A 16,008-nucleotide genomic window follows, 5' to 3' on the forward strand; every position below is an offset into this window, starting at 1 on the left:
TGAATGCAGTTTTCATCATGGAAACAAATTGTGCAACAATATACTTACCAATAGTTTCTGAAGTTAAAAGAGACACAATCTCTTTATCAACAAAAACAGTTCTTCTTTCACCATTCTTTACGATCTCAACCCTTAATCAATACATAAAAAATATTACAATTACCCCAGATTTTAGAATGGACTACAGCAGTTTGTATTGTATTATTTGCATATGTTTGCAGTCAATATTAATATTATTCTACACAAAATTATCACAAATTTTAGTTTTATTCAAAAATTTGGATAATTTTTATCGTTTATGATATTTGTTATTATTTCTAATATTTTATTCAACAATTTAAAAAAAAATAGGACATGCAATTTTTTTAAGGATCAAAATTTTGGCATCAACGACCTTGAATTGTTGCCAAACGAGTTCAAGATGTAATGTTGGTCGTTGACAACTATCATTTTAGTTGCTGCCTTTGATCAGTTTTAACTAAACTGTGCGTACTTTCAACTCAAGTTCAAATCATGCACGTACAGTTTGCTGAACAAGACTAATATTAGTATAGAAATTGTAATTTGCCAATAAAATATTAATGAATTGACCAATAAATACGCGAAATTATATAGTCTGCACAATAGCATTGAACTGAGATACGTCATCAATACCTCATTAATATTCATGTTACGTCACTGATCGTAGTTGCGGACAAACAAGTGTACGCACAGATAGAAATGGCAGCGAATACGAACGAGATGTCTTTGACCGAGGACGATGTTCCGGGCGCAATTTTTTTATATTCTTTAGTCGAAAAACATTCTGTGGAACAACTGAAGAGATGGCTGAAATGTCGAGGACTCAAAACGAGTGGAAAAAAGAGTATTCTGATACAAAGGTGAGTTCGATGTTGCATTTATCCGTACGCTGAAATTTACTACCGGGATTTCGATTTGCCTATCGTGTGTACCAGAAATCGTATTTTTCAGAATAATTGTACCCCATTCATATAAAAATTAAAAAAATGTGCTGTTAGTTGTTTGAAAAACCTAAAATTGCCATGTTTTCCCTCGGAGACCAGACTTAATGTTTCCTGGCATGACCGGAAGAGCGACAGCCGGCTGTGAACGGTCACCATAACACAACTGTTTCTGGATGGTCTACGTTCGTTTGTACACACAATATTCATGGCATATTGTTGTCGGGATTTCTGTTTTTATCTGTTTTATTATTAAAAAGTCATTGTAGCCAAGTAAAAATAAACACGGTCACAGTATTTTTCTGTGATCGCGACCATGTTTACTTCCTACTACTAATGTACTGTATATTATCATATTGACACCCTGTTGAATACGTGTGAAAAACAACTAGGAAACATTTTTTATAACACTGTCTACTCTGGAAAACAACAGTCTGTCCCTTCAGCAAAGAAAATTTCTATTTACCCAACTGTTAACACAATGTTTTTATTAATGTTAGGTAAAACAAATATGGGTTAACTACAGTAACTATAGTATAATAATGTGGTGTTTTTAAATGTATTTACAGGTGTCAGAATTGCATAAACTGTGGTGCTTCACAGCTTATTGATCCTGGGATAGATGATGGGTATTGGTTAAAGACGAAAGAAGCTGAGGCACGCTCCTGTGCTACTGTTAGTGTTAATACTATTTTACCAATTAATGGATGGAAGCCTCTGTGTGAACTAGAAGACAATATGCCTATAATAACAGATGGTCATATATTTTATTATATAGTTGAAAGTCATCCAGCCAGCCAGGGTAATAACATAAATAATGACTCTGAAGATGAACTTGATTGCCATACAGCTAAACCCCTTAGAAGAGGGGAACAGTTTTACAGAAGTGGCCATGTGTTACAAGTATATGCAGTACAAACAAATGCGACATTTTATGTAAAGGCAAAAGTGCAGGCCAGCATGAGAAGTGTAAGCTATTTAGTTACAATTGCTGTATCTCCCAACTCTGGTTTTGTAAAAGAAGCTACTTGTGAGTGCAAGTCGTCCACCTTAGGAAGGTGTAGCCATGTAACTGCATTACTGCTTTATATCGCAAAATATGAAAAGTCGTCTTGTACCAGCAGACCGGCAGAATGGGGTAGAGGATCGAAGAATAAAAAAAATCCTATGAAAATTACTGATGTGAATTACAGCAACAGGAAAAAAACATCAGATGTCATGAACTTTGACCCAAGACCCCCCCTCACTCCGCAATGATGAGCTCGATACAAGAGCTAAAAATGAGTTCATTATCAGCTTACAAAATTCCCACAATGCCTTACCATCAATGTGGGAAACTATCATTCCAATCCACTATGATGATTACACAATAACAGATGATCACATGAAACACCTTACAGCACAACGTGATTTACTGCTTCAAAACATCACAGTGAATGGCATCAACGAACTGACAGCAGGGCAAGGTGATAGATATTGGCACAATGAGCGACGTGTGAGAGTCACTGCATCTCAATGTAAGCAAATATTTATTTGTAAATCTGAGAGTGGTGCTGAAAGCATTGTTGGTGGTAAATTGTGGGAAAAGCCAGTTTCTACAGCAGCAATGCATTGGGGTCACTCAAATGAACACAAAGCCAGGAAGCAGTTTGAGGATAGACACCAGGATTTGAAAGTAAAGGAATCAGGAATGTGGACAAATAGCAAGCATCCAGGACTTGGTGCATCCCCTGATGGCATTGTGATGGACATGGATAACAACATAGTTGGTGTATTGGAAATAAAGTGCCCATATTCACTGAAAGCCAGTAAACCAGATACTTTCGAAAAAGACTTGAGTTTTAAACAAGTAAAAAACTTTTGCCTAGATTCAGAATTAAAGTTAAAAAGAAATCATTCTTATTATTATCAGTGCCAAATGCAAATGGGAATCCTGGAGACCAAAACATGTTATTTTGTTGTGTGGACACCCAATGGGATGACATGTGAACAACTACAGTTTGATGCCATTTTGTTTGCAAATATCAGCAAACGGCTTATAAATTTTCATAGAAACAAGCTTGTCCCAGAATTTTTTGAAATGAAAATACCACGAAGACTGTCAATGTTGTCCATTGATTAAGTACACAGAGATATGACCTGGGAAAGTATCACTTACAAGTATCATTTTTTTATTTACACATTTCAATTACATTTGTAAATAATGTATTATTTTAATTACATAAGTAATAAAGCTTGATATTTTTTGTGTTCAACTAATAGTGTTCTGTTTGTTCAGCCAGGTACCGGTAAAATTCATTATTTTTTCTTGTGACCGAGACAGACTAAATTAATTGTGAGCACCAGAATGACTGAATCAAGTACAGTGTGACACATGAAAGTTACTTTAGGAGTGGATTATAATGTGACTAAATATTATTGTGGAATGATAAATATACATTGCATACTTGTACTATGACAAATCAACTGTATTAATTAATAATACACTTTGTTTGATTCTTTCAGCGAACAATGGGCTCCTGAAAGTTAACAAGACAACCAGCCACAAACACCATTTGTGAAAACACTGGCTCTAGAGATAGTGGAATTTTTTTTTTAGTAATCTAAACTTTTTAATGCGTTCAATAGCACGCTCTACATGTATTCTTACTCTAGCAATCTGTTTAGTTTGAATCTCTTCAGCTGCTGACAATTTATCTCTATTCCCTAAGAATGGTGGAATATTTAGGTCTGCTTTTTTTTCAAATAGTAAGTCCCTGATTGTGAAACCCCTGTCTGCAAGGATCAAATCACCTTCGCTGAGCAAATCAAGAAAACCTGACTTCTGAACAATTTCCTTATCTGAAATTGACCCTTCAAAAGCATCAGACACATAAGTGATTGCCCCTGATGGAGCAATACCTATGAGTACCTTATAAGTAACATGGTTCTTATAACTAGAATACATATTGCCCTGCTGCTTAAAATGGGTAGACTGATAAACAAAAAATTCAGAACAATCAATTATTACACGAATATCTCTAAATTTCTTAAAACATGCTGGTAAGTTGCGTTTTACAATATCCCTTCAAGGAAACATATCACTTCTTAATCTAGAAAACTGCTTATACAAAAGTTGTATCCACGTTGTAACTACAGTTGTAACATGACCCTTTGAGATACCAAATCTATATGCAATATCCTGATGTAATAATCCTACCCTAAGTCTAACAAGTGTCAAAAAAAGTTCATTCATTGAATCAAGTTTACGTTCAGGCCCACGACGCAAATTTGTAGATGCTTCTTCATTATTATAATCTCGTTTCCAAAACAGCAGTTTGTCTCGTGCTGGGCCCAAAAAGTTCCACAGGCTCATAAACTGAAGCCATGTTAAACCAGTATAAAATTTGCATTTAGCTTCATTACCCTCAACATCATTTACACTGAAATAACGTTTTTCCACCGAAGTTGGGGAAATGTGATCAGAATTTTTCAGTAGTGTTAACTCATTTTTGAGGACTGTGTTTTCAACTCGCAAACGGATGAGCAAGTCAATCTCCTGGCTCTTGAAGTCTGTTTGAACACCTTTATCAACTGTCTCTATTTTATTGTCCTTACTCGAATCTGGAGTGCACTGACCATTGGCAGGTTGGGTGGTTGATACAGCTAAATCACTGACTGGGGTCCCATTACAAATCGCTTCAGTAGTATGTGGTTCTATAAAAAAAATAATATAAATTACAATTTAGATGGAAGAAGAAACAGTTTATTTTGATTAATTTGTCTAATTGGACGTCTTGGAAAATATTATATTATGTCAAGGTTTACATTAAGACATGAGTGAACCTCACCTGTCATAGTGTCTGTAGCAAGAAGCAGTAGACCACTTGCTGCACTTGAAACATCCATTCGTTGCTGCTTTGCAGATTTTGGAACACCATCTCTTGGTTTTGGAGGTTTTCTTTTTCTAGAAAAACGCTGTATCTAAAATTTAAAACGAACAAAAGAAATTAAATAAACCGGATATGATTAAAGTACAGTGACTAACAGCTACAGTACTATTTACAACTCAGTGCAACTATTACTTTAAATCGTCGTACCTGCTCCCCATTGTATGTCGCCGGTATAGGATCAGGGTGCTCATCGGAAGGCCCATTTTCTGAAACAAAATGTTTGCTGCATATGTATGTATCTTTCTTAATACTTTCCACTGAGAAATCTTGTCGTCCACAAGCATGAACCCACGTCTTGCATTTGTCTAGGTTCCGGTGTGGCTTCGGAAATCGAAGAAAAATAACATTTTTCATGTAGTCCCGGTCACTGTATCGAGAGTCACTCTTACAATTTCCATGGCAGCAATGTTTTGTTGTAACCATTATATAATGTCCAATAACAGTCCTTTCTTAGTAATGTAAGACGATGATTTCTGGACGATCCGGCCCTGGTCGCTTGCGGAAGCGAAGTGAAGTGGAAAGTAACGGCGACGACGATCCAACACTGCACTACATTGTCCGCAATTCAATATGGCGCCGGCGCATGCGCAGCCAAATTTCTATTTTTAGCCCTTACACAGATACCCTGATCAATGCTATTGTTGGTGCACAAATTTACAACAGTTGACAAATATTCATAATCAAACATATTTCCAACACATTCATATTAAGTATAATACTTCAAACTCTTGATAAATACAAAACATAATCAAAAACTTCGCCATACTCACTTTTGTTTAGCGGACATTTTGTAGAGTTACAACTCGAGCAACCTTGGTACATCAGCTGGAAAAGCCCGAGTAGAGTTTAAAGGTCAAATTACATCATTTGACGTCATTCGCGTCGCAACCCCGGTCGTTCGAGTGCAACCCTCGCGAAGCGCGTAGAGACCCGCGTTACAATCGAACTCAGCCTCGGTTTTCTAGCCGCAAGGAACTCTGGGAAGGAGAATGAGTGCCACCATCGGTAAGAAAGAGACAGCAAGGTCAAAGGTTATCTCAAATCGAGGTTCGCGGAGGATTCGAAAAAAAACACTATTTATGACCAGAATTTCATGTTGAAATGGATTCAAGTGAAGCGTTTCTTTAAAACTATTTCATATGGTGACAATAGAAACATTGTACTACCTTTAAAATGTGTATATGAACTTCGAATCGCAAATACGGGTATTTCGGGTACGTATGAAATTCAACTTCCGGGTTTTGTTTTGATCGATATTATGTGTCATAACACGTACTGATTTGAGCTACTTTGCAGAATCGGTTAAAGTTACGTCGTCGTCGTTGTTCTACGAAATGTCTGACAAATCGCTTCGGGAACTTGCTGCTCAGAAAGAGCGCGAATGGCGTGAGTTGCAAGAACTACGAGCGCAGTCGATGGAGAACGCCTACAAAGAAAAAGAAAAACAACTGAACGAAGAGAAATCGAAATTTAAAAAACTGAAAGAAGATTTCAAGTACAATTTTAAACTGCTTCAAGAAAGGGACTGCGAACTTGACCGCTACGATACCGTTTTTGGAGAACTAAAGGCAACTGTGACCGCAAAAAATGCCGAGATTAGCGAGCTGATGATCAGATTAGATGAGATGAAAATAGAATTGGGAAGGGAAAAAAAATCTAGAGACGATCTACAAACGCATTACCAACAGAGATTACGAGAAAAACAAAAAGATGTCGATATGTTTAGAAAGTAAGTTGTTATTATATTTGTTTCATCAATATCATGATCAGAAATTATGTCATGGCGAATGTAATGTTAAATAGAAGTATCATATGTGATATGAACAAATATAAAGATTATATAAAACCGTAAAAGTGTGGATGCAGGGTGATATGACGCTTCCATTGTAATCTTGCTATGTTAAAAATGAATTGAATGTGCCTAATATAGAAGTATACTGAAAAATCTAAATGTTATTCGAAAAAATTATGTTTACAATTCACATGTATTAGTATTATCAAGAAATTATTAGATGAGGGTATTTATGTGATTTGTTATGGAGATCACATGTGAATTAAAGATGACACGCAAATATAATCGCAAACAAAACCTACATTTTTAGATATTCAAATGTAAGAAAATATAGGAAAGAGCTGTTTTCTTAGACTGTCATGTTGTGATCATGTCAATGCCTATTATTAAAGTGTGTAACACATGCGTTTGGGTTTTTTTAGTGTAGCAATAATGTTACTAATTTCTGTTTATGAAATCAAACATTTCGTGGTACTCTTACAGTATGCCCAGGGGTATTGCCAGAGTACCACAGTATGTCCAGCAGTATGGCTGCATACCACAGTATGCCCAGCGGTATGGCTGCATACCACAGTATACTCAGCAGTATGGCTGCATACCACAATATGTCCAGTGGTATGGCTGCATACCACAGTATACTCAGCAGTATGGCTGCATACCACAGTATGCTCAGCAGTATGGCTGCATACCACAGTATACTCAGCAGTATGGCTGCATACCACAGTATACTCAGCAGTATGGCTGCATACCACAGTATACTCAGCAGTATGGCTGCATACCACAGTATACTCAGCAGTATGACTGCATACCACAGTATGCTCAGCAGTATGGCTGCATACCACAGTATGCTCAGCAGTATGGCTGCATACCACAGTATACTCAGCAGTATGGCTGCATACCACAGTATACTCAGCAGTATGACTGCATACCACAGTATGCTCAGCAGTATGGCTGCATACCACAGTATGTCCAGCAGTATGGCTGCATACCACAGTATGTCCAGCAGTATGGCTGCATACCACAGTATACTCAGCAGCATGGCTGCATACCACAGTATACTCAGCAGTATGGCTGCATACCGCAGTATGCCCAGGGGTATTGGCAGAGTACCACAGTATGTCCAGCAGTATGGCTGCATACCACAGTATGCCCAGTGGTATGGCTGCATAACACAGTATACTCAGCAGTATGGTTGCATACCACAGTATACTCAGCAGTATGGTTGCATACCACAGTATACTCAGCAGTATGGCTGCATACCACAGTATACTCAGCAGTATGGCTGCATACCACAGCATGCTCAGCAGTATGGCTGCATACCACAGTATACTCAGCAGTATGGCTGCATACCACAGTATGCCCAGTGGTATGGCTGCATAACACAGTATACTCAGCAGTATGGTTGCATACCACAGTATACTCAGCAGTATGGCTGCATACCACAGTATACTCAGCAGTATGGCTGCATACCACAGTATGCTCAGCAGTATGGCTGCATACCACAGTATACTCAGCAGTATGGCTGCATACCACAGTATACTCAGCAGTATGGCTGCATACCACAGTATACTCAGCAGTATGGCTGCATACCACAGTATACTCAGCAGTATGGCTGCATACCACAGTATACTCAGCAGTATGGTTGCATACCACAGTATACTCAGCAGTATGGCTGCATACCACAGTATACTCAGCAGTATGGCTGCATACCACAGTATACTCAGCAGTATGGCTGCATACCGCAGTATACTCAGCAGTATGGCTGCATACCGCAGTATGCCCAGGGGTATTGGCAGAGTACCACAGTATGTCCAGCAGTATGGCTGCATACCACAGTATGCCCAGCGGTATGGCTGCATACCACAGTATACTCAGCAGTATGGCTGCATACCACAGTATACTCAGCAGTATGGCTGCATACCGCAGTATGCCCAGGGGTATTGCCAGAGTACCACAGTATGTCCAGCAGTATGGCTGCATACCACAGTATGCCCAGCGGTATGGCTGCATACCACAGTATACTCAGCAGTATGGCTGCATACCACAGTATACTCAGCAGTATGGCTGCATACCACAGTATACTCAGCAGTATGGCTGCATACCACAGTATACTCAGCAGTATGGCTGCATACCACAGTATACTCAGCAGTATGGCTGCATACCTCAAAATGCCCAGCGATATGGCTGCATACCACAGTATACTCAGCAGTATGGCTGCATACCACAGTATGCCCAGGGGTATTGGCAGAGTAATGCAGTATGCCACTAGTATTGACAGAGCCCCGCAGTATGCCCCGAGGTTATGGCAAAGCTCCGTAGTATGCCCAAGGGGTATTGATAGAGCACCACAGTATGCCCAGCGGTATGGCTGCATACTGCAGTATGCCCAGGTGTTTTGACTGTATACCGCAGTATGCCAAGGGGTATTGACTGCATATCACAGTGTGCCCAGGGGTATTGACTGCATATCACAGTGTGCCCAGGTGTTTTGACTGTATACCGCAGTTTGCCCAGGGGTATTGACTGCATATCACAGTGTGCCCAGGGGTATTGACTGCATATCACAGTATGCCCAGGGGTATTGACTGCATATCACAGTATGCCCAGGGGTATTGACTGCATATCACAGTATGCCCAGGGGTATTGACTGCATATCACAGTATGCCCAGGGGTATTGACTGCATATCACAGTACGCCCAGGGGTATTGACTGCATATCACAGTACGCCCAGGGGTATTGACTGCATATCACAGTATGCCCAGGGGTATTGACTGCATATCACAGTATGCCCAGGGGTATTGACTGCATATCACAGTATGTCCAGGGGTATTGACTGCATATCACAGTACGCCCAGGGGTATTGACTGCATATCACAGTACGCCCAGGGGTATTGACTGCATATCATAGTATGTCCAGGGGTATTGACTGCATATCACAGTATGCCCAGGGGTATTGACTGCATATCACAGTATGTCCAGGGGTATTGACTGCATATCACAGTATGCCCAGGGGTATTGACTGCATATCACAGTACGCCCAGGGGTATTGACTGCATATCACAGTACGCCCAGAGGTATTGACTGCATATCACAGTATGCCCAGGGGTATTGACTGCATATCACAGTACGCCCAGGGGTATTGACTGCATATCACAGTGTGCCCAGGGGTATTGACTGCATATCACAGCGTGCCCAGGGGTATTGACTGCATATCACAGTATGTCCAGGGGTATTGACTGCATATCACAGTACGCCCAGGGGTATTGACTGCATATCACAGTACGCCCAGGGGTATTGGCAGAGCACCACAGTATGCCCAGGGGTATTGACTGCATATCACAGTATGTCCAGGGGTATTGACTGCATATCACAGTATGTCCAGGGGTATTGACTGCATATCACAGTATGCCCAGGGGTATTGACTGCATATCACAGTATGCCCAGGGGTATTGACTGCATATCACAGTATGTCCAGGGGTATTGACTGCATATCACAGTATGCCCAGGGGTATTGACTGCATATCACAGTATGCCCAGGGGTATTGACTGCATATCACAGTACGCCCAGGGGTATTGACTGCATATCACAGTATGTCCAGGGGTATTGACTGCATATCACAGTACGCCCAGGGGTATTGACTGCATATCACAGTGTGCCCAGGGGTATTGACTGCATATCACAGCGTGCCCAGGGGTATTGACTGCATATCACAGTATGTCCAGGGGTATTGACTGCATATCACAGTACGCCCAGGGGTATTGGCAGAGCACCACAGTATGCCCAGGGGTATTGACTGCATATCACAGTACACCCAGGGGAATTAACTGCATATCACAGTATGTCAAGGGGTATTGACTGCATATCACAGTATATCCAGGGGTATTGACTGTATATCACAGTACGCCCAGGGGTATTGACTGCATATCAGAGTATGCCCAGGGGTATTGACTGCATATCACAGTATGCCCAGGGGTATTGACTGCATATCACAGTATGCCCAGGGGTATTGACTGCATATCACAGTACGCCCAGGGGTATTAACTGCATATCACAGCGTGCCCAGGGGTATTGACTGCATATCACAGTACGCCCAGGGGTATTGACTGCATATCACAGCGTGCCCAGGGGTATTGGCAGAGCACCACAGTATGCCAAGGTGTTTTGACTGCATACCACAGTATGTCCAGGGATATTGGCAGAGTAATGCAGTATGCCACTGGTATTGGCAGAGCACCACAGTATGCCTAGGTGTATTTGCATCATACAACGGTATTCAAAATAGAGTATGATGATGATGACTATTTCAAGTATAGGCCTTTGCATTTTACCAATAATTTGAATATAGCACATTGACACATTATTATTTTCAGTGCTAAGGAAGCAGAGATCAAAAAAGAAAGAGATGAATTGGAATCTTTCAAGCGTAATCTGAGACGAGAACTTCAGGAAGTGGAAGAAGAACTAGAAACCCAGAGACATGAATTGAATGTTGGATTTGATGATGCGATGAGAAAACGTGAACATGAATATCGTTTACAATTTGATGATTTGAGTTCAAAGTCATTAACCTATGAAATGAAGGTATTATGTCATGTTACATTAATGTAATTGAGGATTTGAGATAAAGGTATACAAATTGAGTATCTATGTATGGTGATAAGTCGTGTAGATGATGACGGTGTATATCAAAATCTCTCGTCAAATTGAGTGTATTTTTAATAGTGTCACAAAAATATTAGATACTTGGAATGATTTGATTGGGTAAATGGAAATGAGCAAGACTTTCACCATATTATAAAACAAGAGTACCAGAAAATCTAGCCCACCAGGATAAAACTAATCAGTTCATTTCCATATTTGTAGGAATGTATGTATGTCTTGCATTTAATTTTCAAATTGTTTTTTGCTAAGCACTGTATTCCTGTTAAAAGTACAGGTGCAAGGACAATTTTGTACAAGGATAGGCGGTGATCTCATCTAATACAGTTTATACATAATTTAAAGATTAAATTGTTGCTAAATAAAATATATTATTCAAACTAACTTCTTATTTCTTTTAACCATGTCATTTTTGTGCCTTATGATTACACATAACTTTCATTTGCCAAACTGAAAGTTAATTTGATTACATCTGATAACAAATAAAACCTGCACCAGATCAGATATACTACTTTCCACCAATCAGAGTTCAATGCATGTCAGCAGATCACTCATCTACATTACCATGGCGACAGATATATATTTATTTACTCAATAGTACAGATTTTCCAATCACTTACAGAGCTCTCATAACACTGTCAGTTCTCTGCATGTATACATAAGAAGTTATTGTATTTTTTCAGGCCAAGCTGCTTGCCAAAGAGTTAGAGGTGCTGAAATCAGCAAGTGACAAGGCAGCCAATGATCTACAGCAGGTGGATGGGTCACTCAAGGAAAAGGAGAAGAGATTAAAAGAGAAAGAATGGGAGCTGAATGATGTACAGGCTATGAAAGATGCACGGTAATGTCTATTGCATTGGGAAACAATTTGTAATATTGTAATGTCAACGAAACTACAAAACAATGAGGGTTTACAATGTATCGGTATGTGAAGTTTGCAAAACAAATGAGGGTTTACAATGTATTGGTATGTGAAATTTGCAAAACAATGAGGGTTTACAATGTATCAGTATGTGAAATTTACAAAACAATGAGGGTTTACAATGTATCGGTATGTGAAATTTACAAAACAATGAGGGTTTACAATGTATCGGTATGTGAAATTTGCAAAACAATGAGGGTTTACATTGTATCGGTATGTGAAGTTTGCAAAACAATGAAGGTTTACAATGTATCGGTATGTGAAATTTGCAAAACAATGAGGGTTTACAATGTATCGGTATGTGGAATTTGCAAAACAATGAGGGTTTACATTGTATCGGTATGTGAAATTTGCAAAACAATGAGGGTTTACAATGTATCAGTATGTGAAATTTGCAAAACAATGAGGGTTTACAATGTATCGGTATGTGAAATTTGCAAAACAATGAGGGTTTACAATGCATTGGTATGTGAAATTTGCAAAACAATGAGGGTTTACATTGTATCGGTATGTGAAATTTGCAAAACAATGAGGGTTTACATTGTTATCAGTATGTGAAATTTGCAAAACAATGAGGGTTTACAATGTATCGGTATGTGAAATTTGCAAAACAATGAGGGTTTACAATGTATCGGTATGTGAAATTTGCAAAACAATGAGGGTTTACAATGTATCGGTATGTGAAATTTGCAACAGTTTACAATCTTTATATACCTGTAAATACTGGTGGAAATAAAAATAGGACATGAACAATGAGGCCACATGACCAGAGCTGGCACAAAGCGATATACTTTAAAAATTATCCTTGGCTATGCCAAAGGGACTGAGACTACCTACATCATTCCTACATGTTTCATGTGTTTATTTTTTTAGAATCCAGGAATTAGAGACAGAGAAACATCAGATGGAGCTGGCAGTTAAACGAATAGAGGATGAGTTTCAAAGAAGGTGAGATATTTTGATATTTTATTGTAAAGCAGTGGCAGCCAAAGTCCATGCAGCAATAGTAAAGGTCTACTATTACACATGTATTTGGGCAGCAAGTTAGTAAACTTGTTAACTATTTCACCAACTACTTTGGTTTCAACGAATCAGATGGGAGCGAACGGGGGGAATACCTAATGCACGGGGCAGCGGCAGCAATCCTTGTACTGTATAATATTCGTTTAAGCTCAAAATCTGACACAGAGAGTGGCAAATTCGAGCAGCTATCAACACTTTTTATGATCGACGCCCGGGCATTCCGGCGAGTTGAGTCCGCCATGTTGTTTACTAATATTGGTTAGCGTTTAACAATAGGACAATACCATTCTATCCATGGGGGTGACAGTGCTACAAATGTGCCGACATTGTCGAAGGACAAAGACAGGACAAGTTTGTGCAAGTGTGGCGAGACTCCCATATTATTGTTTAGTAAGATTCATTTAAAAATGACTATGTAAGACGTCTGTTACGCAGAAATTATTCACCTCATGTAAAACAAAGCATTGTTTCTCATTGTTGTGCTATGTTGTATGGTATCATGGATCTATGTAGTCCTGCGTATAGTCTATGGAGGTACGCATGGCTGTGGTGGGGGTCATCTATCAACCGAACACGTTCCTGTACATACAGCACTGTATGCAGGGTTAGGATCTAGGAGCTTCGTGGGTGCGTAATCAAAATAATGTTACAATGTGAAAACAGACAACCACTCAGCCATAATATGTATCGAGACAAAACATAATTTGACGATAATCGGGTGTTGCCAGGAAAAGTGAGATTGTCACAAAATGTAGCAAATCGTTTTCAAAACAGTGCCGCTAAGAAAGTCTTGCTATATTGCAACGTTCAGTAAGACTTGAATCTTGTTTGCACCCACTGTAAAACATGTATAGTAAACAATCCGCCCTTTGTGGGAAATATTTTTATTCAAAATAAGTACAAGTCAACTAAAACGAAAATTAAAACACGTATAGTAAATAGACAGACATAAAATATTTTGTATATGCTACTGAAGAACAAGTCAACTAAAACGAAAATTAAAACATGTATAGTAAATAGACAGACATAAAATATTTTTATTCAAAATTAGTCTTGTATATGCTACTGAAGAACAAGTCAACTAAAACGAAAATTAAAACACGTATAGTAAATAGACAAACACCCCCTGCTGGGAAATATTTTATTCAAAATTATTCAAAGTACAAGTCAGCTAAAACGAAAATTAGTCAATAACATGCATTACATGATGTTTAAGCCCTGGTGCCAATGTCCTTGTTTTCAAATTCTTAACTCCTTTTCGTTGACCTGGTTTCCTGGCATCTTCGCGGTTTTCGGTACTGTCAGCGCTCTGTCGGTTGATGTTACTGTCTTTTTTGTTCGTATATAACCTTTTACAAACTTCTGAAACAGTTGTTTCTTCTCTTTTTCCGTTTTCTGGATCCATACGGCTTGTTTCACTCTGTGCTTTGCCATCCATGGTGCGAGTTTGTAGTTCCCTTTACCATAAAGTGCGCGTCTAATATCTAATTGCTGTACCTTTGCGATCTTGTGTAATCTGTCAACTAAGTCAGGGAGTTTCAATGTCTTCCAATTACTGCTAAGCTTCAAAATATTGTTCATGCTCTCACACGCGTTGTTTTTCCAATCCAGGGGCACCCATTTGTTCATTAGTCTTCGTCGTAAAATTGATGTCCGAAACTTGTCAGCAAAGATAAATTATACAGCTCTGTAAATTTCAGGTCGAATTCTTCTTTGGTTTCGCATTAAATAAGTCCTGTTGATCCAAACATATCATTTAGCGTGTCTTTTCAAACTTTCACGTTGGCACCAACTTTGTGTCTTCCAGCGTTTTCTTGTAGATGTCTGTAGCATAATACTTGGTGTGGCGATGAAAAGCAGTCGTTAATAGCTTTGGTAAGAGCAGCCTCTTCGTCGGACCCAATAACAAGATTTGCAAACTGCGTGCCTTCGATTTTATCTGATAACTTTCGTTGGAGATGAGAAAAAACTGGTAGAAACTGTGGTAGGTGCCATCCCAGTGTAGAAACGTAGCGGCTAACATAATAGGGTGATTCCGGGTTGAACTTCGTATGATATTCTGATGGTGGTACACTACAGTGGTCACATAACAGGCGCCTATTAAAATTAAATGTGCGATCGACTCCTAAAACACTTGGATGTGTCGACTTCGATGTGCAGAGCTGGCTTATGTCCTTCAAATTCTCGTCTAGATAGCATATAACTGATGGTGGTTTTCCTGAATTGCTTGTGGTGATCTCTTTCATGTACGGGTGGTGTGGAACTTCACTAATTAAAGTCTGGATATTGTCGGCACCATTGCTAGATTTCTTTGTTGCTTGATACTTGAAGTTCTGTACTTGCTTGCGCGCGCACATTGATCCGTCTAACAGCAAAACTTGATACACTTCTCGCGGTGTCTTTTTTTCTAACAAATCTTTTACAGCTTTCTTAACGACTGCAGATGTTCTAACGTACTCTCCAGCTGTGTTCTTGGCATTTCCATGCGGTGTTATACTGTCTGGAAAGAAACCTATATACTCAATAAGAGTTAATAGAGTTATACTTACCATACCTGTGGGACATCTTGAAACGGTGTTGATACGTTTCTTTTAGCACGGCTCTCGTTTTAAAAATAAATAATAACGTCTAAATACGATGATGTCTTCTAGCATTGGTTGTGGTTCTAATGGTACACGCTTTCGTTTAACATCTCTGCAATATAAGCCATCTTTAAA

The 16,008-nt window shown here is 39.2% G+C and overlaps 3 protein-coding genes across 3 annotated transcripts in view; 2 read left to right on the forward strand and 1 right to left on the reverse strand.

The window, feature by feature from the left end:
* The first annotated feature begins 659 nt into the window (after positions 1-659).
* Positions 660-3,217, forward strand: LOC146739203 (uncharacterized). The gene is made up of 2 exons (XM_085501998.1): positions 660-881; positions 1,532-3,217. Exons 1-2 carry the CDS (start codon positions 721-723, stop codon positions 2,217-2,219), a joined length of 849 nt encoding a protein of 282 aa, XP_085358124.1. The 5' UTR covers positions 660-720; the 3' UTR covers positions 2,220-3,217.
* On the reverse strand, positions 3,113-5,605 carry LOC102802360 (uncharacterized). The gene is made up of 3 exons (XM_085501997.1): positions 5,042-5,605; positions 4,793-4,925; positions 3,113-4,658 (listed from the first exon to the last, which is right to left on the reverse strand). Exons 1-3 carry the CDS (start codon positions 5,315-5,317, stop codon positions 4,030-4,032), a joined length of 1,038 nt encoding a protein of 345 aa, XP_085358123.1. The 5' UTR covers positions 5,318-5,605; the 3' UTR covers positions 3,113-4,029.
* Positions 5,606-5,803: 198 nt separating this feature from the next.
* The window catches only part of LOC100368744 (coiled-coil domain-containing protein 57-like), a 78,024-nt gene continuing 67,819 nt past the window's right edge, over positions 5,804-16,008 (forward strand). The window contains exons 1-4 of the mRNA XM_085501995.1: positions 5,804-6,623; positions 11,058-11,268; positions 12,030-12,187; positions 13,142-13,216. Of these exons, the coding sequence (XP_085358121.1) occupies positions 6,229-6,623; positions 11,058-11,268; positions 12,030-12,187; positions 13,142-13,216 (839 nt within the window). The 5' untranslated portion in view covers positions 5,804-6,228. The remainder of the gene's footprint in view (positions 6,624-11,057; positions 11,269-12,029; positions 12,188-13,141; positions 13,217-16,008) is intronic.

Source organism: Saccoglossus kowalevskii, chromosome 8 (genome assembly GCF_978046115.1).
Source record: "Saccoglossus kowalevskii chromosome 8, keSacKowa6.1, whole genome shotgun sequence".
Taxonomy (NCBI): Eukaryota; Metazoa; Hemichordata; class Enteropneusta; family Harrimaniidae; genus Saccoglossus; species Saccoglossus kowalevskii.

Excerpts from the sequence above, each read along its gene's own strand:
- LOC146739203 (XM_085501998.1), top strand. The coding sequence starts at position 721 with ATGGCAGCGAATACGAACGAGATGTCTTTGACCGAGGACGATGTTCCG. Across the intron at positions 882-1,531 it reads AAGAGTATTCTGATACAAAG|GTGTCAGAATTGCATAAACT; the intron begins GTGAGTTCGATG and ends ATGTATTTACAG.
- LOC102802360 (XM_085501997.1), bottom strand. The coding sequence starts at position 5,317 with ATGGTTACAACAAAACATTGCTGCCATGGAAATTGTAAGAGTGACTCT. Across the intron at positions 4,926-5,041 it reads CGACATACAATGGGGAGCAG|ATACAGCGTTTTTCTAGAAA; the intron begins GTACGACGATTT and ends TTTAAATTTTAG. Across the intron at positions 4,659-4,792 it reads TGCTACAGACACTATGACAG|AACCACATACTACTGAAGCG; the intron begins GTGAGGTTCACT and ends TTTTTTTTATAG.